We start from the raw sequence: 25,280 nt of genomic DNA on the forward strand, positions 1-25,280 counted from the left end.
CAACCTCCCCAGAGTGCAGTGGTGCTGCCGCAGGTAATGTGGGTTTGGTTTTAATTCCTCAGTGAATCTGTGTGACTGATGGGATGTTACAGGGATTTCTGTAAAGTCATGTGACACGTGACATGTGCGCTTTTAGGCACAACCCGTCATCATGAATATGCAGAATGAAAGAGTGTCAGGGTCATCCCTGCCATCCCTCCATGTCTAGTATATATTTTCTCTTCTTTATTTAATGCACAAGACTAGCTATTGTATGTTTTCTTACTATGAACAACAAATCTCTTAACAAATCAAAACCAGCAACGTGTCTGTACTTAATAGTTTCCTTTACATATCTATAGCACAGACCCAGTCAAAGATGTAAAAAATGTAAAAAATAAATATAGGATGAATAAATAATGCATTTTTGTGGGAATTTTCATGCTCTAGTGAGTTTTTACAACAAAGTAACAAAATATAACGTTCATGTTCAGAGTAATGATGAAACATGTCAAATGATGTGTTTTTAAAAATACATATTTTTTAAAAAATGAACAAGAATTCAGGTCTATGGGGAGATTTTTTTTCTACAAGTACAAAACTTACTAGTAAAATAAAGTTGTGCTCAATTTCTTGATAGTGCAGCAACTATAGAAGTATAACGTTCCCAGATTGAGGTAGATGCTCGGGCCAAATATAACCCACATCTGCAATTGTTCTAAGGGCCATATTGAGCCTTGGCTTACAGTGTTGACTAAGGATGAATGTTGCCGCCCCAACCTGAGCAACAAGTTCACTTTATATCGGCCAGATGTCAGGTGTGCTGTCACATATGTGCCCCAGCCACTTCAAGGCACTTCATTTGCTAATGTTGTGCCACAACTATACAAAAATAGATCAAAATATGTAAGCTATGGAGACTGTACAAAAATTAAATTGTTCAGCGATGGACTATGGGGAGAGTCATAAGGAAGTATGGCTGAACAAAGTGATTTCACAGGCAATACAGGCATTACACCAACATCACTTAAGAAATCAATAGTGTAAGTCACGGTGAAAAATGAAAGTACATTCATGCTTTTTTTAAAAATCGTCAGTGAAGGAACTTCTAATGCGAAAAAGTGACAAATGGCTAAAAGAATGACCAACTCCTGCTGCAGATCTCCTTTGTTCTGCAGGGTGAGAACTCAGACTTCTAGCCCTTTTTCACTAGTATCCACTTGGCTCGGCTCGGCTTGACTCGGTTTTTAGGCTTTTCCATTAGGTAGTAGTACCTGGTACCTGATACTTTTTTTGTAACTGCTTAGTTAGGGTTCCAAGAGACTTTAATGACTAGTTGGGACATTTCCCCTGAAAGACAGTATAAAGGCAGAGGTGAGCAGATATGTATGTATGTGGTTTGTAAAATGTTACCCATACATTTGCCCAGATTCTTGTTTTTACAGACTTTTTGTAAGTTAAAAGAATGAAAATCACTTAATTACATTTTTAACCAGATATTTATTGATTTTGATTTTTTATTATCTCAATTCAGATGACTCATTAACCACTTAATTTATCAGAGTAAGGTTTAATAAATTAAAGTGACCATGCACAAGTTTTGTACAAAAAACATTACAGTAAAAAAAAAAGAAAAAAGAATCAAATTCACAAATAATGCTGCTTCTAACACAACAAAAATGTTAAGGTCAGGAAAATCCAGCAGTGTGTACACATTAAGAAGAAAGACTTATTCAAAGAAGAACTGCAGGTGACGTAGAAACATTCGAGGAGATAAAAAAATACAGCATCATAAAAATTACCCCAGTAAAATTAGTAGCTTATTTTTAATTTTTTTTTTTACATCCAACTATATAAAGTTTCACAGAAATAGCTGCACAGCAAGCAGCTGGGAATGTGGACAAAATCTACTGTGTTACAGACAAAAGCAGAAATCACAGCGCTACACATCTTAACACATGCTGGGTTACGACTACAAAGCAAACAAAGACCTTGCACCATGCATGCTGGTCTGTCAGCTTTTCAAAAAAAAACCCCGACAAAAATGGGGAGACAAAAGGTACGTACAAGTGTAAGGTTCATCATCCACACCCAGTACAGGGGAGGACAGATGTTAGGTTAGCACTAGTCCATACACAAGGCATTTAAAAAAAAAAGCATCAATCAGTGTAATAAAAAAAGTCATTCAAGTCTTTACACAAAAAATGATTAGAGGGCTGTTCTATAAAAGTCCTACTTTTTGTTTAGAAGAGTACATCCTCTTTTTTAATGAGCACCTCCACCACCTGTCTCTGATAGCGGATGTCATTCAGCGCTGTTATGGCGTCCGTGTTGGGTGCACGCATGAGGGTGGGCCCGAAAATGATGGCAAGGTTTTCTGCGTTCATCAAGTTGAATTTCTCATTCTGTGTCACCCTGCAACGTTTATCAAAGTTAGAAGAATACTTCATACATCCTCGCAAAGGAACAGCATGCAAAGGTAACATGTAAGATACACAGTCTAATATAAAACACATATGACAGCTTAAAATGATTTTCATGCATCCAACACAGTGCACAATCCAATGTAAAAATATACACCATCATATTTATATATAACACATTTAACTCTTTACATGTTTAATTTTTTTCTACTTTCTAATAAGATGCTCAATAAAGGCAAAGGAGGGGCTGATGTTTGAAAAATGCCAATAACGTTTTAGACATTTAGTCTACCCCTCCCGCAGCAGAAGCATTACACCCTTCACTAACCCCTCTTAATTATTTTTTATGGTTCTTTGGCTCTTGCAGAATTACCTTGGATTACTCACCTTTTTAAGTGAGCCATGAGGTACTTTAGAGTTTCAGCGTGCGGTGGTGGTAGGAGAGCAAGAGCCTCACGGAAAGCTTCCAGCTTCTTCTCTGCGTCTGTGAGCTCTGCAAAAGACAAAGGAGCAAGCCATTAGTGTAGCTAGAGCAGGCAGTCACAAATTACCGGAGGTACTTCCGGTGAAGTAAAAGTAAAACCCATTAGTCTCCATTAGGAAATCTGGTGTGTGTGTGTGGGGGGGGTGGGGGGGGGGGGGCACTGAGTGTCCAAATGAACACTTAGTGCTCTTGACTGTATGCTTGTTGAAAGCAGCTGTACATTTTCATAGTGCTCATCGCTGTGCTGCAATGAAATAACATTGCAGCTCATACTACATTTGAATATATATTAAAAAATAGGGGAAAAAAAAACATCGGCAGCAGCTACAGAACTCATATTGCACAATTACTCTAGATCAGGGATGTCAAGCTCATTTTACACTATGGGCGACATACATAAAACTCCCCTTTCTGTCAGTGTAAAGAACTTTAACTACACATTTAATCCCTGAGATTTTTTAAGACAAGGAAAAAAGTGTAATTTCTACATGACAAAGAAGTAGCAGTAGTAAATGAAAGAAGTTCATCAGCATGTCTTTTTGGGTTCAAATTATAAGAAGTAAATGTTAAAAAAAACCAGCAAGAACTTTCTATCTTTGAATTCTTCATTTTATCTACCTCTTATTTGATTTTGGTGCAGTATCCATGGCCATGGGAGAGGTCTTTATTAGTAGGAAAAGTTGCAAAACTTGCGTAAATACAGTTAAAATGCCCAAACTTTATACACTCCTTCGCATTTTCCAAAGCCGACCCAAATTGGAGTCTCCAGCAGGCTGATTCTGGGCCCCTGAGCCTTATGTTTGACACCCCTGTTGTAGATATTCTTTTCACTACATTGAGTCCAGTACTCTTCAGCTCACATCTGGTACATTATATCCAGTAAAACATTTTCTGCAAAGTAAAAGATGAATAAATGCAGGTAATGTCTTCTGATGTGACTCATTTCGTGATCAAATGAAGGAAACAGCATAGAGCTTAACGACAACTGTTTCCCAGCAAAAATCAAACTGAGTGAAACAGGTGTGTTTCTGACTAATTTGTCTGGTTGTGACGTACTTGCAGCCTCGATGAACCTGGGGTAAGCGTCGAATGAGATGACAGGAACAGGCAAATCCCTGAGGTACAGTTTCAATGCACCCGTGATGATATTGATGTCTTCATAGGCATTCACTGAGATGTCTGTCTTCTCGCCATCTGTGAAGATGCGTGATGGAAAGGGGGAGACAAGGAGAAGAAAGTGAGAGTTTTCTCACTAAATATGGCTCACATCAACAATCTCACATCACAGAGTAAATTCGGGAATAAAGACAGCCATGGAGAAAAAGAAAAAAAAGCAGTCTTGCTCAGTATTTTTGCAAAGTAGCTGCTATCATCCGCCTGGCCTGTTTTATTCTGACTTTCCCTGGGTTGCGCATGCTTTTCAGAGCAGGCCATGGCCTACTTGTGCTGGCAGACTGAACATCACAGTGCTGTGAGCTGGAATGACACTCTGTCATGGATGATCTCCCACATGCGGATCTGGCTAAGAGTTTAGCCCACTGCTGCAGGGTTTTTCTTGCAGTTAAAATTCACACTGCACTGGGCCAAGACATTTTTATTCTTACTAAGTCCACTACTGAATCCCAACACAGCAAGGATCTTTTTTCTTTTTTTCATGGCTGTCTTTAAGGCAGGGAGAGTGCCTGGTCTGTAGCCTCCTGAGGCCCTCCTTCTCTGTCCACACACAGTGAAATATCAGGATAGGATCTTCACTACCAAAGCGGCACTAATCTTTCACAAATATGCCATTTTATAATAAAAAGTGATGTGCATGAGTCTCATAAACATAGGCAGGCACAAAGTGTAATTTGTGAGTTGAAAGTTGTACAAAAACATGTAAAACACACCTTTGTCAAACCTGGACTTGACCTCTTCCACTGAATCGCTGAATCCAGATATTCTGTAGAGGCCTTCTGACTTCAGTCCTTGAGGAGCAAACAGAAAATAAACAACCTTTCAGTCACTGTAAGGGCTGTCAGGAGTAATGGAGAAAAATTCAGCCACATAGAATTCCATGGCTAATTTAGGAAATGCCATTAAACGGTCTTAAATATGCATAAGAAATTGAGGATAAAATGTCCACAATGTCACACAGTGGAACAACATGGGCAGATGCAAATACTTTTCTGCATCACTGAGCAAAATAATAAAGACATAAATCAAACTTAGCTACAGACATATATTAGAGGGCAGACAATGAGGGAACCAACGAGTTTCCTACATAGTTGAATGATTTAACTGAAATGCAATCAACTAAGGCAGCAGGAAACAGAGTAATGTATTCCTCATTAAACATCTGCAATTACCAGCAGTCCCATCACTCCTCTCAAGCCCCTTCCCATTACCCACCCCGACAAAAAAAAAAAAAAAAAAACATTAACTCAGTCAGTAATTGAATCAGATTTTTAACACTTCAACCTAAGTAGTATATATTGCAGATCGCTTACTGTAAAATTAAAGGGAAGCTATTTTACAGCGAGAAACAGAATCCTTGAACCTGAGAGCTGTCAGTTAATCAGTGTGTAGGATTACAGCTGTGGACTAACAAAAACAGCATTTATTGTGCCTGTCTTGTTATTTTCAGCTCTACTGCGTATATTTGAATCAGACAGAACACACTGAAGCTCACGAGCTCACGTTAGACTAACCTCTGGACTCGATCTCTCTTATGCACATGTCCACCACCATGGGTCGGGCTGTATTGCAAGCTTTAACTAGCGTGCTGAGGTCACAGCTGTAAACTTTCCGGATGTGTCTCAGGTCGGGTTTGCAGTTGTTTGGTACCAGAGATGAGCACTGCTTGTGGGTGTTCAAACCACAATCTACAGACACAGAAAGAAGCACGCAAAGGGTTAAGTTCAGGCATATCTGTAGCATTAAAGTCACCATGAAAAAGGCAATATGACGTAATGAATGACTGCTTCTAGTTTGTTTTTTATACTCAGAGCCTTTACACAGCGCTCAGCCCTGAGTTCATTTTGATTTGGCTCGCTGGTTTCATGTGTTTTTTGGCTTGCAAAGCAGTGTTAATCCCCTTGATCAATATCTGCCCCTGAAATGTCACAGGACCACTGGAGAGCTTTGGAGAGCTCTTTCTCTGCTACGCATGGCATTGGGCTCACCTTCGCTAAAGTCACCGCTAGAGGGGAGCTTGTTTAGTAGAAATGTATTAGCAATAAAAAAGGACAAACAGGACATTGACCAACGACAGAAATTTCATGTTAAAATACTCCTTTTAAAAATAGTTAGAAGAAATTGATACACCAATTTGAGGAAATATCTTTTTTTAACCAAATTTTTCCTACTTCAGACATCGGCTGGCCCTCAGTGGGTGTTTAAATAGCCAGCCCAGCAGCACATTAGTCAAGATGATAGCATACTCAACACGATGTTTTGCCATCAGTCACAAGACCCGAGGCACAGCTGTTTCAGGGCAGGATTCACCTTGTAGGGAACAGAGGTGCCCGTGGAGAGCAGATGCAGACACTGCAGCGCTGCTTTGTAACAGAGACGCATGTTGGGAATTAGACGAACACTGAAAAAGCTGTGGCCCGGAGGAGGGACAGTCAGCACTGCTGTGTGCTCTATTCTTTTCCAAATCCAAGCTCACACACAATGGCTGTGGAAGCAGCAATTGAGGCGCTGCGGGCTATAGAAGACCTAGTTTCCCAGAGTAAAATGGGGCAGCTCTTTGAGCTCTTAGATCTTCAGAGCCATCTTCAAGTTCTATCAAAGGTTTTTTGACAATTGCCATGTGGGGTTTTTTTTTTCTTTATTTGACAAATGTGACATCTTTTGAATCTCTCAAAAGAACTGCTATGTTTTAATTTTAAATAAAAAAAAAAAGCTTCTTCTGAAAGCTACATGTCTGGAAGACCTCAGATGATATTTTGATTAATATGGGCCCCTTGAGAAATTCACACTGCCTGAATTTATATGCATTGATGCTGAAATGTAATTACCTTAAGAGATGATTCTCTTAAGGACATGAGACAGGCACTATAATCGCAGAGGGGGCATGTCATCAGACACAAGGCTGCTGAGTTCCTATTGTCCATGCGAGTTCAACGGTAGCCCTGGGTCCCAGGTGGGGTGGGTGACGAGGAGCCCAGGGGACACCGGGAAACAGGGGATGATGCTTTGCTGTGCCGTCACCTCTGTCCTCTGTTGCTAAAGTAATGAAGATGCTGCTCAGTGTTTTAGAAGAGTTTCATTGGTGGCTGGGAGCTCATTTCTAATCAGCACATTATCAACATGTCTAATCAGCAGAGTTACCAGTCGAAACCGGTCTCTTTCTGACTGGAAGTGAAAACAAGAAGCATTACAAGTGTTTGTTAAAGGGACTGTTTTTTCTCCTCCTACCAAGTATTTAAGTTAAATAGGGGTTGAGCTGTGTGACCTAGCTCTTAGGTTGAAGCCGGCTGAATATTAATGTGTGTGGAAACAGTGCTCCTTCCCCACACTCCCATCTCTACTCCTCATTAAAGAGACATGCCAGCTTTGTTTTCCTTCACGGGCATGATGGGATGAGACTGGGGGGTGTACTCTGATGAGGAAATGTGGCACAACAAACACAAGCAGAGGCTGGCTTTCTGGCACCCGGCCAAAAGCAGTTCACAAAAAGAAAAGGGGGTGGGAGAACATTTTTTTTTTGGTATGCAAATTCGAGCATCGTGTGAGACTTTGCTGCCCTAGATTCTGGGATCTGAGGTTGAGTCTGAAGGAATGGCAATGTATTAAAGTCGATAAAGGTTGGCTCCAAACATATGTGCCTTTATTTGGATTGTTGTTCAAAATCAGCGCATTAATAATTAATATCAGAGCTCTCGCAGATTTATGTGACACACTTTGTTTCATCAATAAAACATCAAAGACAGGCATCAGACTATATTATAGTACTATTTCAGGATGGGAGAACGAATGCTTACAATGAAATGGGAATCTCACGTTTGAGTATGTGACAGACAAGAAAGTAAATACACTGCAACCATTTCCCTCACAGTAGCAGAGCTGAATGTGTGGATGTTATTTGTCACATAAAGACTGAAAATGCTTGTAGAGTGTTGGTGAATATTCTTAAAATGAGCCCATAATTCATAGAAAATAGACACCGAAATCTTCCACGAAAGCAACGAGAACTGTACTGTGTGCTTTCAGGCCTACGAGACTGCAAATGTTCTTTAAAAATGGAAACACAGAAATCTTTTGTTTTTGGTCACGCTGATGAGAGAATGTGAAGAAGCACTGAGGATTGTGGAGTTATGTGGAGTTATTATATTATTTCATCAGTGTGTGAATGTGAGAGTGAATGAATAGTGGAATTGTAAAGCGCTTTGAGGGTCTTAAAAAGCGCTATATAAATGCAATCCATTATTATTATTATTATTTATTATTATTTAAGACTTTAAAGGGGAAAAAAATAAGGAAGTAGATGAGAAAAAGAAGCTTTTTACTTCATGTAACATATCTGTTACATCACAGTCACAGAGACCCCATTTCATTCTGTTACACAATTAATAATCCTTAAACTACTCAATAATCCAGCTCCAGATGCACTGAAAGCCAAGTAACCCATTTACAGCAATGCCCCACCACCAACGCAACAAAAGAAAACTGTAAAGTAATCAAGGGGTTTATGTAATGTGACTGAGAACAAGTCATACCTGCACATTTGACCCCCTGAGCCATCAGTCCCCACATGAAGCTGGCACAGTGCTCACACCAGTGAGGTCCCCGAAAGGTATGGACCTACAACAGAGAGGAGGACAGTGACAGATATTAGCGATGAAGTGCAATGACGAGATAGAAGGAAATGGTGGGTAGTTGCAGTGATTTCTCCAGGAGACCAGTGGGTGCTGCCACCTAAAATGACACAGTGGAGGAGGATTGTTGTTTAAACAGGCCCTCAAAATGACAATGCTTTGGCGGGTGCAGCCGTGACACTGAGTGGCAGAGGCTTTGCCATCATGGCGCAGCATGTTGTGACACCTCACGAGAGAAAAGGTGAGAGCTGTCAGGAAATAGTCTATGGAAAGACAACTTCTTGTGTAGCAGAGGAAGCCCCACGCTCCAGTAGCTAACGACAGCCTCACCAATCAGGGAGGCCTCTGGGAAAAAGAGCAAACCACTGCTCTCCCAGCATTTTTGCATTTAGCCATTAGCGATCTTAGATAAAAAGGCTTTTGTGTAGTATTGTTCGACTGTTAGATGTGTAGAAGTGTGGAGGCAATCGTGCTATAAAATATCCAAAAACTGTAAACACAAAACACTGACATCAATCGACTGGACTGATGTCATCCTTAGCCATGATTGCATGTTACCATACCACATCGTACTCTCAAAAGTACAATCTAATGTGGACCTTTTAATTAATTTAACACAGTAAATGTAAATATCAGCCCAATTTAAACTGGAAAGTTTGAAATTAGAAGACACAAAGTGCACGTTTCACTCATTATACTTCAAAATATTCTCTTGATTTTGATTTCACGCGCATAGTTTTCTCCTTTATGGCTGCAGAGGCTTCAAATTCTCTAAAGGTCGAAATGTAACATTCAGCAAAACAAGAGAACAAAGCAGCAGAGAGAGATGAGTGAGCATCAGCAGTTTAAAAGCCTTGACAGTAATATATCGCTCACTGTTCTCCATCCCATTAACCAGCCAAACTAGGAGAGTGAGCCTGAGCCAAACGGGGATACTGTCCGCCACTTTTTCTGCTCTCTATTGGCCTAATCTCTCCATCTGGTGCTCAAACTAACAGCAGTGGTTCACAGACCACCCAACAGATTTTCTTTTGATTAGGGCTCACTGGACAGACCAAAACAGCTCTGTTTTTCATCCCCCGTCTCCCTGTCAGTAACCCACACCCCTCCCCTTCGATCTCCCACAAGGGAAGCGAGAGCAGCAGCCCTGTGGCCACACATGATGAAATTAAACCAAGAGATGCAACAGCTGACAAGTGTTCTTTAAGTTGACTCATGCTCACCTTGAAATTGTGGGCTTTCTCAGATCTGGAGGGCCAGTCGCTCTCCTTCAGTGAAGCTCTGCGAACCAGTGAGGTGAGCTGCGAATAGGCGAACAGTTTAAGTGGCTGCCAAAAAGTGGCTGAAGGTTTTTGTGGCCCCATCCTCATCCCCAGGGCTGCGGCCAGAATATCCTCCTGATTGGCCTCACGCTTGGCCTTTTGCACCAGAGGCTTCTCTTCCTGGCAAACCTCATAGGACTCTCTAGATGGCATTCTGGAGCAAAAAAATGGATGAAAAAAAAAACAACCCCAGGAAAAAAAATGGGAATAAACTCCTTGATGTTCAAAGAAGATGTACGTCAAATAATACTACTTTCATTTTGCCAATTAAAAAGAGACATGGCCTTTTTAAATGATATAAACAAGTCTTTAGATCATTCAAAAGAGTCCAAAAGAAAAAAACAAAATAAACAACAACTGTGGTCCCTTTTGAATCTCCTCACAGCAGTGAGAGTAGATGAAGTGGAGACTCTGTGATAGGAGTGCCAGCTTTTATACAAAAGAGGTGCAGCCTTGGGTGCTCATGTGGTTCTCTGGGAACATGTATGCAGATGAGCTGAGTGGCTGTGGCTAATCCTCTCCTCCCTGTGCAGAGCTGATATTCTCCCTGGAACAGAGACAGCACACTGTTGTGTATGGATGCTGTCAGGGAGGGCAAAGAGAGGGGGAGGAGTATGGGGGTGGACCCTATAGTAGTCAGAGCAGATTAAAGGGATCCCACCAGCCAATCGCAGCACGGATGCACCAGCTTTATAGTAGCCAGTACCCCGCCCCCACACCACCATCAGATATCCAAGCAGGGGAGACTGGGTAGGACGAAATGAGAGTGGGATGATAATGAGCAATGAATGAGTCATGCGTCAGGAGTGGGCTACAGCCTGGAGAACTTGCGACAGCAGTGGGCCGTTAGAGAGGGGAGCTATTTTCAAAATCGTGTTGCTACAGAAACCGATCACGACACAAAAGCTTCAACCGTTCAACCAAAATAGGGCATCACTGTTATCGATGCATGCTATGACAGGAAGTGATGCGCAAAAGTTTTAGACAAATCCATTTCCCGATGGAAAGCTTTTCAAATAAACTTTTTTTTTAAATAGTATAAATAAAGCACCTCTTGAAAAATATTCTGCCTCTGTGGACTCTGTTTATACCACACACCAACCATAATGAAAAGGGACTGAAATTTCAACCCTGGCATTAGTGTGCACCATAACGGAAGATGTGCTTTGTGTACCCTTTAATGCTGCATTTCCTACATTAGATGAATACCCTTGAATTACCATTAGCTAAGCTATATATACTCTAAAAATAAACAAAAACAATATAAACATGACCCAGAATATATCAGTGCAATTGAAATAGCATAGTAACAACAGTAGCAACACTATCATATTTTGTATCACACATCTATATTCACTGTTACCAGCTTATTCCACCCCCTTACATTATGATAAAATATACAATAAAGAATTAAACAACATGTGTCTGTGCCAGGCGTGGGGATCCAGCTGGGAGGATTTTCTTTCTTTGCTGTCTTTGTCTGACTGTTCATTTCCTTGAGGTATACACTGATGTAAGCCTGTTGTCTGCATAGAAATGAAGTATTAAATATAGCATCGTGGTGGCAATGTGAGAGAAAGGATGTGCAACCTACCTCGGTAACTCACACTGCAAGTCAAGTGTGATTATTCTCCCACGTCTCAGAATCTAATTCAGACTCGGCTGTTAAAGGGTAACATTCGCACCTTTTCCAGCTGCAGAGGAAGTGACTATACAGACTGTAGACTTCAGGAATCAATGACTGTTAAAGGCTCTTGCTGCTCCCATCTCATTGCAGAGGTATCAAAATCAGAGCATGAGCAGCAGAGGGGAGCAGGAAAGAGGCTTTGAAGATCGGCGTACTTATGTAGAATGGCATCCCAAACAGTGGTGTCTGACAGGGACAGGCTCACAACATGAAACAGAGGGCTTCCAGTGTGGCTACCCTCTCTCATGCTCAGTGAAAGTCTCTGCTCAGGAGGGTACCTGAGAGAGGATAGATAAAAGACAGTAAGAGCCTTTTATATGCACCACTTCATCCTCTCAGACCCCTAGCCCTTCAGAGGTTTTGCAGCGTAATTGCATTGCCTGCTGTTGAGTGCAGAATGAACGTCTGACATCCAGGATGTGGTTTACTTTGAACAAAGCTCTAATTGACACTGATTGATTTGCTTGTTTCCCAGACATGCCCAGAAATGGGACCCCTGAGAATGGATGCATGGATATCCTCAGTATCCTCCGTGCTGTCCATCTGTGGCCAGCCTAGGCCAGAGTGCTAGGCTTCTCCACATTCAAGGCTTAAAGTGTTACTCAATCTTTCTAGATTAACAGTTTTATTCTGATTTGACCCAGAAACTAGCAAAATCTCAAAGCATTCACATTCTTTTTTTAAACTTAATTTCCTCACTCACTCCCTCCCACTCCCATTTGATCCATTAAGCTGTTGGTGTCGCTAAGTACTTCTGTGAGGTAAGAAAGTCGTTACGTAAGGAAAGTTTCCTCTAATGCACTGCTGACCCAACAAAATATGAAGACCCATTAAGTGGACGATCTGAATGTGGCTATGATTTCTTTTCTAGTCATTTGAACACTTTCATTTGTTTGAAATAAATAAGGAACAGCTGCAATAATCCATCATTCAAAATCAAAGCGAATTTCAAAACACACAAAAAAGCAGAACAACTATTTAGTTATATAACACCAAAAGGCTTTGAATTAATGCTGATCTACAAACCTCAATCTCAAGGAAGTGTGATGATGTTACGTAATTCGAAGGTTGAAGAAGCTGGGATGTTTTAATACAGTTAGATCCATAATTTGTTGAACAAAGACAGTTTTTGTAGTTTTGCCTCTGTTCAGCACCACAGTGGATTTTAAGATTTAATTAGTGGGGTTTTACATACGTTTTAAATTAATTGTTTAGGAATTGCAGTCATTTTTATGCATACAGCCTCATCTTCAGAAGCTCAAAATTAATTGGACAATTGACTGACAAGCTGTTTCATGACCTAGTCAGGCCTGTTCCTGTGATATTTCATGACAAATGAGGAAGGCATAATATCTGAAGTTGATTCAAAGTGTTGAATTTTCATTTTGATGTGTTTCAGCCCGAAGATATCACTGTCAAAGTCTATAAGCCAGACACACCTTTATGAATGGTTTTACAACGAGCTGGAAAACCACTGGTTACACTCAAGAACATAAAAATAAGATTAGATTTTACCAGAAAACATATAAAACAGCAACATGCTTCTGAAAAAAAGACATATGAAACCAAGATTAACTTTCATACCAGAATGATGGAAAGAGAAAAATATGGGGAAGGAAAGAAACTGCTTGTGATTTGAAGCATAACACATTATCTGCCAAAGAGGCAAAGTTATGGTATGGGCATGCCAGCACAACCGGGTCATTAGAGTTAACCGATGATGTGAGAGTTGATAGAAGTATCAGGACGAATTCTGAAGTTTGCAAGGCTGTGCAGATTCAGCCAAATGTTCCAAAACTGAATAAATGGCACTTCACAGTCCAATCAGTTACTAAAAACAACTCTGAACGCAGAGAGACCCACACACAGCCACTGGAGGAGGCTGCAGCAAAGCCCTGACAGAGCATCTCAAGGAGGAAAAATAACACTTGTTATGCCAATTTTAGACTTCATTTTATACCTCAGGCAGTCATTGACTGCAAAAGATTTTAATCAAAGTTTTAAAAAACCATCTATTTACAATTATGTTAGTTTGCAATTCCTAAACTGTAAATCCAACTTTTTTGTAGAGCCTCTTGAATTAAAGCTGAAAATCTCCAGTTCTATTACATCTTAACTGTTTGATATAAAATCCACTGCAGTTGTGTACAGAGGCAAAACTACAAAATGTGCCTTTGCCCAACAAATTATGGATTTAACTGTAAAATCTTAGAGTACAGGCCACTAATATCAGAACTAGGAACAGAAAGCTTTCTGCAGAATTAAATGTGTGGCACAAAAAGAAAGAAATTTATTGTCAGCAGTCTTGTTACTTAAGCACTGTGTAGCCATCTACAGTAAATACATAGCCTCATGGTGGAGAAAGATTTTCACAATGTCAATCAGAAGTACCGAAGACTGTGCATGGCTAAAGCTTCACTGCCAGGAAATACCACATATGCATAAGATGCAGCACAAATGGATGCCTCTTTTTTTTTCTTTTTCTTTTTTTTTTGCTGGTCCTGCAAGAAACCTGGAACAAATTACACTGGCACAAATAGATTACCTGCATGTGGCTGGAACAGTCTGTGCTGTGACACTGATTTATGGTAGGCTGCTATCACATTTTGCTATTCACACTGCAAGGTCAAAACATACATGTGGCAAGCTTTAAGTGCACAGAAACAACAGTATAGAGTGGGTTACAGCATCTGTGCAATTGTTTACTTGCCTGTAATTTTACAATTTATTTTTTTATTATTTTTAAATAGGAATCAATTTTTGCCGCGATTTAAAGGAAATTCTAGATTGCAAAGGAAATTCTGTTTACTAAATCACTCCTGATGGATGCAGGAGCTCTGAGAGTAGAAGTGCAAGCTGAAAATGTCAGATACAGTGCTGAATGTCATGGTCACTCTGCTTCAGTGGCGTGGAAGAAAATCAGTGATCACACTTCTGCCACACACAGGGACCTAACACCAGCATAAAAACATCTTCTGTTCTGCTCTATGTTTACCTGAACTGAAAGTTATATTAAACTGTAATATTAATAGAACAAAATTAAATACATAACACTTTATATTAATTTATTATCATAGTGGGTGTCCCACAGCCAATCTAAACTCACAGCTACCGGCAGTCATCAACAAATACTGTCATCAATCCTGTCTGGAGAAACAATTTGCTTACCTCAAACTCATCTACCCAGGAATCACCTTCTGTTACAGAGAGCGACTGGTTATTACATAGGAATGAGAAATGATTGCGAAGAATAATTAAAAGGCTTGAATCGTCCTTTATCTCTTTGTGAGGTTCTGCTGAGAGACGCCCCCACCCCCCCTGCACCATCAGTGTGAGTATGTGTTTAGAGCATGATGAATGAGTCATTGTGCTTCAGCTATTTTGGCAACAGAGTGATGATGATGGTACTAGATGAGTTAGTTAATGCCTCCAATATTCGGTGAGCTTTCAAGTGTTCTAAAAGAGAAATCCTGCGCCAGTGGAAAAATCTTTAAAAAAGAGTCATCTTCATCTACTTTTCCATCAACAAAGGATTTCATCAGTTAAAGCTTTTGGATAATTTTGTTTCTTTTTTTTTAAAAGAAAGAAGTTAGTCAAAAATGTAAAGCTTGATAACACCCTTCGCTGTAAAATCAGAGTAGCAGGTTTGCTTACTGTTTCCTGCACAAACAATTTCCTACTCTAAACCAAATTACAACACCGTGTTATACATAAGATTCATGTTGCTAAATGCTTTTTTGCCATTTCACTGTTATTTTAGGCTTCTGGTTGTGCACAGTTAATTGCCACAAAATGTAATTGCCTGTTTTTATCCCTAAACGGATTTAAGTCTTGCTTAAACTCTGATATGAATCTGATGGTCTGGTTGGATTTTCCCCACACAACCATCTCTTTTAAAGATGGTCTGAAAAAAGAAAGGCCCTCAGTTGTATTCGTCGTATTATAAAGAGTTACCAAGAGAAAATATCCAGTGAGCAGCAGTCCAGGGAAAAATTCCCTTGTTGGAGTCATAGGTCAGAGGAGAATGGCCAGACTGTTTCAGGATGATAGGAAGGCAACAGAAACTCAAATAATCACTCATTACAACAAAAATTTGCAGAAAAGCATCTCTGAACATACAACACATCAAAACTTGGAGCAGGCGGCCTACAGCAGCAGAAGAGCACATCAGGTGCCTCTTCTGTCAGGTAAGAACAGGAAACTGAGGATAAAAATGACACAGGCTCTCTTAAATCCTCTTGGCACACTTTGTCTCCCATAGTACCAAGATGACATTGTTTAAGTGGCACAGCCCTCTTGAGTAATGTTGTTGACTAAGTCCATCACTTTGTGACCACAGTGGAACCACCTTCTGTTGGCTGCTTCAGCAGAATAACACATCATGTCTCAAAGTTCACAAAGAATGAAGATATGCAATGAAGAATTTAGTTAAAGCAAAAGTGGTTCAACCTCAGTACTAGAAAGTGTAACCAATGATGTGCATGTTATTCTCTCCTTTATATTGTGTTCTTAAAACCCAAATACAATTGTTCAACAGTATTACACTGAAGGTACTAAATGCCTGCTGAACTGTATGAATGAATGCCTTTTAGTGAGAGTGCCCATTGTGTAACATCTGAAGTAGGACATGACATGCTGGTCTCATAATCACAGATGATGGTGCAGCTATATATTTTTCACAGTTATATAACTGTACTTTACTCCTCCGCCTCACTGGACAGGGGAAGGATAGAACTCTGTGCAGTTCCCTGATTTCATGATTAGCTCGCTCAGGTTTGGTTATATCAGGAACAGAAAGCAAACCTGGAGACATAAAACGAATCAGGGTTTATAAAAACATCCAACATTATGGTATATCCTCCGGTTATGCCAGTTGCCGTGAAGGTATTTTGATATTGTTTGCATTTATGGCTGAATGAAGTGAAGAGTACTCAGAAAGGCCCCGACTACAGCATTAGAAAGCTTCAACATTCAGTCCAAGTTTCTAGAAAAAGAAAATTATATTCAAATAGGAGAATCTGGTTGAGTATTGTTTTGATAATAGTAAAATATAAAATCCAAGCATTTAGAAAAAATATTGTTATCTATTAGTAATTCAGTATATACAAGTAAAACCACAAAAATACAAAGTCACAAGCTTCTAGTAATAAATCAGAGAAAACCAGTTACTTTAATTTAAATGTAGAATTTTTTAGTTATCAGCTGATTTTAATCCAACACAACTCAGATAAGTAAAAAGCGAAGGCGTCATAGAAGTGTCTGAAATCTTAATTCGTTCACATTTCCACTGCATGCAAAGATAATTCATATTGTATGCATATGATTTATGATAAATCATACGTGTATGTCCTATAGTCACGGTGGCCGAGAGGTTAAGGCGTTGGACTCGAAATCCAATGGGGTTTCCCCGCGCAGGTTCGAACCCTGTTCGTGACGATAAAGCTTTACTGAACTTCCCAGAGGAACCTACCTGAAAGATTAATAAAGTTCTATCTATATACTTTAAGGTGTGGTTCGATTGTGATTGACAAGTCTCTACCTTATGAATGTGCTACATTCTTGGTTTCTTACTCAGAGCCACCACTCCTTCGGCCGCAGGCTCTAAAACAGCTGATTATGAAGGAGTGGTTAATGTCCATTTATATACAGTCCCTCTGTGCAGAACTTAAAGTGACGTGCGGAGGAGTTTGACTGGCCTGCACAAGCCCTTACCTCAACTCGATCCAGCACTTCAGTGGTAAATCAGTTGTAAACATTCATTTTCTTAGTAAGTGTTGAGAGGCATGGATACAAACCACGTCTGTCACACTAGATGAGTGAAGTGTATCTTTAAATAACAATAGAGCCAATAACAGTTTGAAGTTTTCCAAAGGTCAACAAGCAGGTGCTCTGTAACATACAAAAACGTGATTCCTTACCAGCTTCACACCCATGAAAACTATCAGTTCTGTTCACAGACAGTGTGCACTGGAAACCATGTGTGTGCTGCTCTTGTAGCTTGTTTTCCAGTGTTTGGGGACAGGTGGCCCAGAGTCACTTTTTGGCAGCAGGTCTTGACTTTCTGATCAGTAATCTGCTCACTGTCTGCTCTGGCTGGAGGACACAAACCTGTGGAGTGTTGACCATATTGCGTCTTATTAGGTTTCACTTTCTGAGGAAGAACAACATCTGTTTGGAGCGTTAGGTTCCCATGAGAGCAGCGTTTCTGAGCCGGTGGACTTCTTTTATCCACCACTGGTTGTCTTACCAGCTGAAATGATCAGACTAGTCCCATGAGTAGGCACTGTTAATAGATATTTCAGAGGTGCTGAGGTATGAATAATTAGATTAGCATCCTTTATACTACATTAAAGGGGAAACATGTTGCAATCGTAGCAGCATAGACAGTTCATAATGCTGTATGATATGTTATAAGGTAGAGAAGATTTAAAAAAAAAAAACACTATAATTATCCACTCCACTATTATCAACATGTTAACAGGCTCGTGGTGATGCTGACATACTATAATGCAGGTTCATCATCATAATTATTCACTCATGAAGATATAGTCATATGAGAAAGAACATTTCCACAGGACTCTCTGTAATCCTGTGGAAAAAAAAGCCCACTCTGTGATTCAGTAGCTTGTAGAACCTCCTGTAGCAGCAATAACTTGAAGTAATTGTTTTTGTTTTCATTTCATCAGTCTTTCATATCATTAAGAAGGAATTTGGACAATTTATGCACAAGTCTATTAATGTATATTAATGCAACACAATGATTGTTTTCTTCTTGAACTATCCTGTAAATTTACACCAGTGTTTGGTATTATTAGCCTGCTGCATGACCCAGTGTCAGCCAAGCTTTAGCTCACAGACAGGTAGTCTCACATTTGACCTTTAGAATGGTCTTCATACATTTGATTAGCAACATCTGGCTGATTCATACCATCTAAATTCATTTGAAAGCACCAGGGGTATACAGGACTGTGTAGAGTCCTGTGAAATTTTAGTTTTTACACAGCTGTATGACCAGATTTCCTGGTAGCGTAATATTTACTAGTCAGAAAACGCTAAAGTGTGTGAACTAAAAATACCTAGGGCTTGCTTACCTTATCTGCCTGAGATCATAAAAAGTGATCATTTCACTGTAGCACGGATTCAGAAATCAGAGCAGTTCATCTTGAAATAAAGAAACTAATTAAGAACTTACTTATATAAAAATTACCTCAGTTTGTTAAATTAAAATAAATGAATCAACCCCTGTATTTTTCATCAGTTTCCAATTTTCACATCCATGTGAAAATGAACAAAGCTACTAAAATCATGAAATAAAAAGAACATTTTAAACAAGCATGTGACTTGTCTTGTGATCATTTTTAGATTTTAATTCAAATTAGACCAGCTGGGATGCTTGATGTTTTGCCATAATCTGTTTTATTAATAATAATACTATATTTTGTAAAATATTTAAACAAAAAACAATATTAAAATGGCAAAAGTGAGTGGAGGAAGGATCAAGAAATTAGACAACCAGTCACTTCATGTGCTAAGGAATCAGCTTTGAGAATGTTTTCTTAAAGCTAAACATGGGCTACTGTGTGATCCGGTTTGTAGTTACAGGGAATTATCCATTATTAAGAATGTTGTTAGCAGTGGTACAAAAGTTATACTAACTGCAATTCTCCTTATGCTGCAACATTGTGGTATCATGGCAGCTGGCAAAGGCAAGATGATTGACATTGATTGCTGCATAAACAAGCCAACTGATAGATATATGTATTTATATCCATCCAAAACAAGGCATTTGGCTTGAGGCAGTTTTCAAATCAGCAGGCCATGAATATCAAATCATTCAAAATTACGCAGAACAGAGCGACTGGCGGACATCTGGTCGACTGGTGCTTGTGCTCTGCTGCCTGCTTGTTAGCATATCAGAGAGAGAGAGAGAGAGAAATGCATCTTTCAGCCAGAGACAGAAAATAGCACGTAGCATATGTTTCCAAAGAAGAACAGATCATTTAAACAGAGATTATTGTTTCATTTGAACATTTCAGAAAAGTGCCTTCAGTTTACATAACCTCCAGAAGAACACATGCATGAGCCAGTTTTAGACAGAGCTCCTCTTTGTTTTTAACTGATGAAGTTGAAAACAAACCACCCCAACCGCTCCACTCTGAGCCACCGCCACTGTTATCCAACCATGTTTATGAGTCCCCTGCACTGTGAGAATACGTAACACACACTGCAGGAGAAAGGGAGGGTTTGCTACAGAATTTTTTCAACTGGAAAGATCGCCCTGAACCATCTTCCATCCTCTGAATTTATTTCAAGATGATGTGAAATTGTCACTTTCTACGTAAGTGAAGCAAGGACAATTGCGCTCATTGTCGACATGCTGCTTTGCCTGCCGTCGGCTGGTTGCCTGCATGTTTTCAGAGGAATGCATTATCCTCAAGAGGCCTGTCTCTTTGAGAATCGGAGCTCATTTACCATCCCCTGTATTCATCAAAAGATGAAGCTCAAACTCAAAATGGAAGAAAAATTTCATATAAATAAGCAAATATTATGCACTTTGTACATAAATTAAGAAAAGGGCAGATACAGATAAAGAATTAAAATCTTCTAAAATGTTCCAATTATATCAAAGAATATAGTTTTGTATTTTTTGAAGATCCTTCGATTTATGCAGCAAAGTATATAAATCCAGTTTTTCCATGTTCAACACCAATAAGAGATACAGCTATTGCTAAAATGCCCTATGAACTGGCATTGTAAGTACTGTGTTTATATTTAATCATATGGTATAAAAATCGGAAATTGTAATACACTGTGATAAACAGACTCAAGAGGCTTCAAGGCAAACATAGAAGCATGCATATAAAGAAGTCACCATAACCGAGCACAGACAAAAAGGTGGATTGTACAGTTATCTTTGGACTTTTTTTTTCATTACAAAAATCCAATTTTTTACTTTCATTTTCATGATAGGTATCTTAAAAATGGGTCTAAGGCCCAGTCAGAATCCTAAGTATTTAAAACAAAATCAATAGTTTCAGTTTTATGACTATGAAGAGAATGGAGGCTACTTTTAGGTGACCTTATGAATATCACAGACTTAATTTTACTGAAATTTAAAACATGCTCATGCTTGATAAGAGATTTTTGAAATGTATCAAAACCAGACGAGATTTGTAATGTTCAGTTTAAACAAAGAGCCAGTGGAATATATAATAGTGTCATCTGCATAAATACACATATTACAGTTTTGGCTGGTAGAGATAATATTGCTTGTACACAAGGTGAAAAAAAAAACAGATCCGAGAATGGTTCCCTGTGGAACGCCTGTTAAAATGACCTGAACCCTCCTCTACATGAAACCATTTAGTGGACTCTTAATCTAAGAGTGAGTCAATCTATTGACTGAGAATATATTGATGCCATGAATCAAATGTTTCTGATAGATCAGTGATCCACCTAAAGCTGATAATCTTTAAGCGTTTCAGTAATATTACTGAGTAGACATAATGCAGCTGTTGTGGTACTGTGACATGCTCTACTAATATACATTTTTAGTTTACATCAAAAAGTAACTTTCTGTGGCAATATCCCATCAATAACTTAGTTTAGCCTTAGCTTCTCATATATAGCCCTACATTTCAGATTGACAAGAACACTTGCATCAAAAGGTCATCTAGGTAGCCATTCTTGAGTTTACTGTTAAATTATATGATCAGTATTAGCTGATAGATTTATTTTTGCAGTTTTTGCAGTGAAGTTTTAAATGACTTTTAAATCCTGATTTTTTCTTTTCTTTTCTCTTTTTTGTGTTTCTTTTAAGCTCGACAAACTAACGTTTAGGAGAAAAAAAATTACACATTATTCCTCTCACAGTGTTGGCTGACTTTAGGAAATGTTACGCATATTTTTTTTTTAATTAATGACTTTTTTCTTTTTTAAAAGTACATATAACCCATCCATGATGGCTGAAAAGCCAAGGTTCAAACTCTATTTGTGACCTTATAAACAGTATCCAATAATGACAATGGCATGAACACTGAATCTCAACAGGCACAAGTCAAGATAGCAAACCACATAAAGCAGAAAACCGTTTTGTCTCCTGAGCTGACATACGAATGGTTTCCCCATTGGGAAACCACCGATGTGGAAACAATTTTTCATTTTGATTATCGGGTTCTCTTTTTCTGCTCCTTCTGCCAAGCATCTCCACAAGTCTGACACTGATGCTATTCAGATCATTTCCAAGAAGCTCAGAATTGATTATAAATGGATCAAATGACAAATGCAGGGTGCTAAAAAATATTGTTTTGCATGCAAAATAAATATACATCTTCCTGGCACTGTAAGAACTCCACCATGTAACGACACAGTCAGCTACTGCACACAATGCACAGCTCATTGAGCTGGGTATCTTTACAGGGGCTGGCTTATGATGTGGATAGAATGATGGTGGTTAAAATCAGCCTAATTCCCCCGTTATTACTTCTCTTTCCAGAGAAAAGAAGAGAAGTACAATTTAAGACCTGACCCAACATAAAAAAGCATTAGGTTTGTTTGCAGCGAGACAAAAATGTAATAAAAAGCTCAACGTGTCATTAAAATGTCTGCATCGATCAATATCTGTCAGGCTTACATCTACCAGAACTGCAGGTTTACACAGGGACCGGCCAGAGTGTGTCATGATTACAGGAACAGTTGCTGACACGAACCTGCAATATTAATTCATTATATTGATATTAAACAAATCTTACTATAATGTTGAGAATTTTCAGCCCATTATTTTACTGTATGGGTTTAGTTTAGCTTTTAAAAATACACATTAAACCCATATCAGTACCACCTGGTAGCCATCAGATTCCTTACTATGAATAATTACTCTTTACATTTTTAACTTATTATTGTAGGGTTCATTTTACATAGAAATAGGGGAAAGATGGGAGTGTCTTTTACTCTGGATAATCCGTTATTTGGTTGTGCTTTACCTGTCTTTTTTTTCTTCCAAATACATATATTACAAATGCCAAAAACAGAACATGATTCAATGTCATTTAGTTTCTTTGAAGACATACATCTCAGACAGTGGCATAAATCCCCTGAAATAATTAAAGCTAAACAATTTACATAGTACATACGAGTTAAAAAAAAAAAAAGTGAAAAGTTTTATGGTAATTTGGGTAAACTAACCCATTGGCAAATCTTATTTTATCAGAATTTCACAGCTCATAGAAAGAATAATATCTGTGTATTTCTGCATCTCTGGGCACATAAACAGGATGAAAGTTAACATCCATGAAAGGTTAGAATAAGAGATCTTTTTGATATCAGACAAAGATGATATCTGACTTCAAAGCAGTTTAAAAATTCCTGAAAGGCTGTCTTAAAGCACAAGCAGTAATTAGCCATCACTTCATTTAATGGGGGAATGTTAAAACAGTGATTAGCCTGTCTTTGTTGACTTGATTAATTCATTCGCTGGCGTGAAAGCAAGCAGCTGCAAGTCTGCTAATCAGTGGCAACAATCATCACAACACTGTAATCTTAATGACTATCTGAGTGAGGAAAAGATAATATTCAGCAAAGAACTATCGATCATCATTTTGTTTTAGACAAAATCATATCATATCTGAATGTATTTTTAAATTTAAATGTGTAAAATTGTGACTAAATACATTTTCCACGTGCCAGTAACATGTCTAAGTGTTGTGCCAAGAATGACTTCGATGCTCTTTATACATTACGTGTTCTGACATCGATGGGTATTCAACCCTCACAAGCAAATCAACACTGAACTGAGTGAAGCAAATAAAAATGAAAGGATTAGAAAAAAATCAGGATGACTCATGCTGCAACTAATGAAGCGACTGGAGCTTTAAATTCATGTACGCTGATTCCTGAGAGTTACTTGAAAGGCTTCAAAGGATTAAAGGACAGATGTCTTATGGTTTTAAAGAGATATCATGTGATGATGCCATGTAAAACAAAGGGACGTCCTTTGTTTTACATGGCATCATCGTTTTGCAGATGAGGTTTTCACATTAACTATTGTTCACTAGGTAAAAAGCAAGGTACGGTTCTTAGGAATAAAATACATTTTTATAAACAGTTCTTTTGTCTCTCCTTCTTCGCTTTGACTTACATAACGATGTTGTGACACTATGTCAATGAAAATAGTGTTCATACCTACGTCCAGATCTTTCAAATTATTTCTACAAAACCGATCAGACAGAATTTTTTCCCTAGATAAGTGACATTAACTTAGTAATCAAACCATTCTTCACTATGGCAACTTTTTTTTGTTGTGCATAAGTTATATTTTCCTATTTTTTTGTAGCACAAAAAGAACAAATGACAACGTTAGCATACATACAAAATACATACATGCAAAAATGTAGCCACTGTAACATCACCCACTGGATTGCTGACAGCTTTTTGAAAAAGCTAAAGCTGAGGCTTTTACATCATAACATTTTGGGGCCAGAGGGGACCATATTTAGATGAGAGGAGGGAATGTGGAAGGTTTTCTTAATCTTTGGGAACATTGCACAGACATGCACATCTCTTACACTCTTACAATGAATCTAACAACAAGTGAGCCAAATATTTGCGGATAACATGCCTCAAAGGACTCAGCAAAAACACAGTCAGGAGGTCCACTTTAGTGACATGAATTAGTAGACATGAAGCCTAGCAGATAGCTTAACGCCCACCTTTCACTCAGCATGGCCAAGAACACATACAATATAATACAATACAATACAATACAATACAATATAAAACGGCGATCCACTGACCAATTGTGCCAAATGGGAAGATTATTAAAAACAGTTTTTTTGTACTAGTCTGAAAACGTGCTTATATCTGCTCAAAGGGGCTGGCATTTTTAACATGGCAGTTTATGGTGACTGACTCACTTTTCTAGTTAGTCTCTAGTGGCCATTTGAGGAACTACAGTTTTTGAAACTTCAAAGGTTACACTTGGAAATTATTTTAATTGCCTTAAATTTATGTGAGCAAAGTCCCGATACTGTGTGCGTTGGTTCACTATCATGGCTTAGAAAAACAAGTGAATCAATTAGATTTCCTAACAATTAACTTAATGTTCAAGAAATTGTTCAGCTTCTCACTGCCCATGATAATATTATTATTTTACATCTTTGGTTTGGTCTTGTTCAATGACTGTAGTCTTGTTCAGCACAATACTTTTTTAAATAAGACAGCTTTAGCTTTTTTAAAAATCCGGTACAAATGCAGCATGTTTCAAACCTGCCCACATATATAGAGGCTAAAATACACTTGATTTAGTACATTTACACAACTTTTGCTCATTTAACTTCTATGCTCCAACAGGTCACTGAAATTACACTTAGTAAAAACAGATTTTGATCTTTCTAAATGCAAGTTGGCATTCCACAGCAGGTAAACCTCAACCTTAAATAATAACAATTATAAATGGCTGAAATGTTAAAAGACTGAAGTCAACATTGGCCTGTGCACTGACAAGTATTTTATACTGACAGAGTGCATGTGCATAAAATGACCAGAACCATCAAAGCCTCTCATTTTTTTACTCTCCTAACCTATCTG

General features: G+C 38.7%; 1 protein-coding gene and 1 non-coding gene across 5 annotated transcripts; one reads left to right on the top strand and one right to left on the bottom strand.

The window, feature by feature from the left end:
• Positions 1-1,533: 1,533 nt before the first annotated feature.
• chn1 (chimerin 1) lies at positions 1,534-14,975 on the bottom strand. 4 transcript variants are annotated; one of them, XM_063497498.1, is made up of 9 exons: positions 14,865-14,956; positions 11,604-11,974; positions 9,911-10,556; positions 8,589-8,673; positions 5,574-5,747; positions 4,773-4,850; positions 3,943-4,080; positions 2,790-2,895; positions 1,534-2,394 (listed from the first exon to the last, which is right to left on the bottom strand). In XM_063497498.1, the coding sequence occupies exons 3-9, from the start codon at positions 10,160-10,162 to the stop codon at positions 2,223-2,225; spliced, it is 1,005 nt and encodes a 334-aa protein (XP_063353568.1). In that variant the 5' UTR covers positions 10,163-10,556; positions 11,604-11,974; positions 14,865-14,956; the 3' UTR covers positions 1,534-2,222. The 4 variants fall into 4 exon arrangements, with proteins under 4 accessions (XP_063353568.1, XP_063353566.1, XP_063353565.1 ...); XM_063497496.1 differs by lacking the exon at positions 11,604-11,974 and having other exon boundaries at positions 14,865-14,975; XM_063497495.1 differs by lacking the exon at positions 11,604-11,974 and having other exon boundaries at positions 9,911-10,163; positions 14,865-14,963.
• Positions 14,976-17,050: 2,075 nt separating this feature from the next.
• trnas-cga (transfer RNA serine (anticodon CGA)) lies at positions 17,051-17,132 on the top strand. Its single transcript has one exon. It is a non-coding gene; the product is annotated as a tRNA-Ser (tRNA).
• The last annotated feature ends 8,148 nt before the right edge of the window (positions 17,133-25,280 follow it).

Source organism: Pelmatolapia mariae, linkage group LG16_19 (genome assembly GCF_036321145.2).
Source record: "Pelmatolapia mariae isolate MD_Pm_ZW linkage group LG16_19, Pm_UMD_F_2, whole genome shotgun sequence".
Taxonomy (NCBI): Eukaryota; Metazoa; Chordata; class Actinopteri; order Cichliformes; family Cichlidae; genus Pelmatolapia; species Pelmatolapia mariae.

Excerpts from the sequence above, each read along its gene's own strand:
- chn1 (XM_063497495.1), bottom strand. Across the intron at positions 5,748-8,588 it reads TCAGGGGGTCAAATGTGCAG|ATTGTGGTTTGAACACCCAC; the intron begins GTATGACTTGTT and ends CTGTGTCTGTAG. Across the intron at positions 2,395-2,789 it reads CTCATGGCTCACTTAAAAAG|GGTGACACAGAATGAGAAAT; the intron begins GTGAGTAATCCA and ends TAAACGTTGCAG.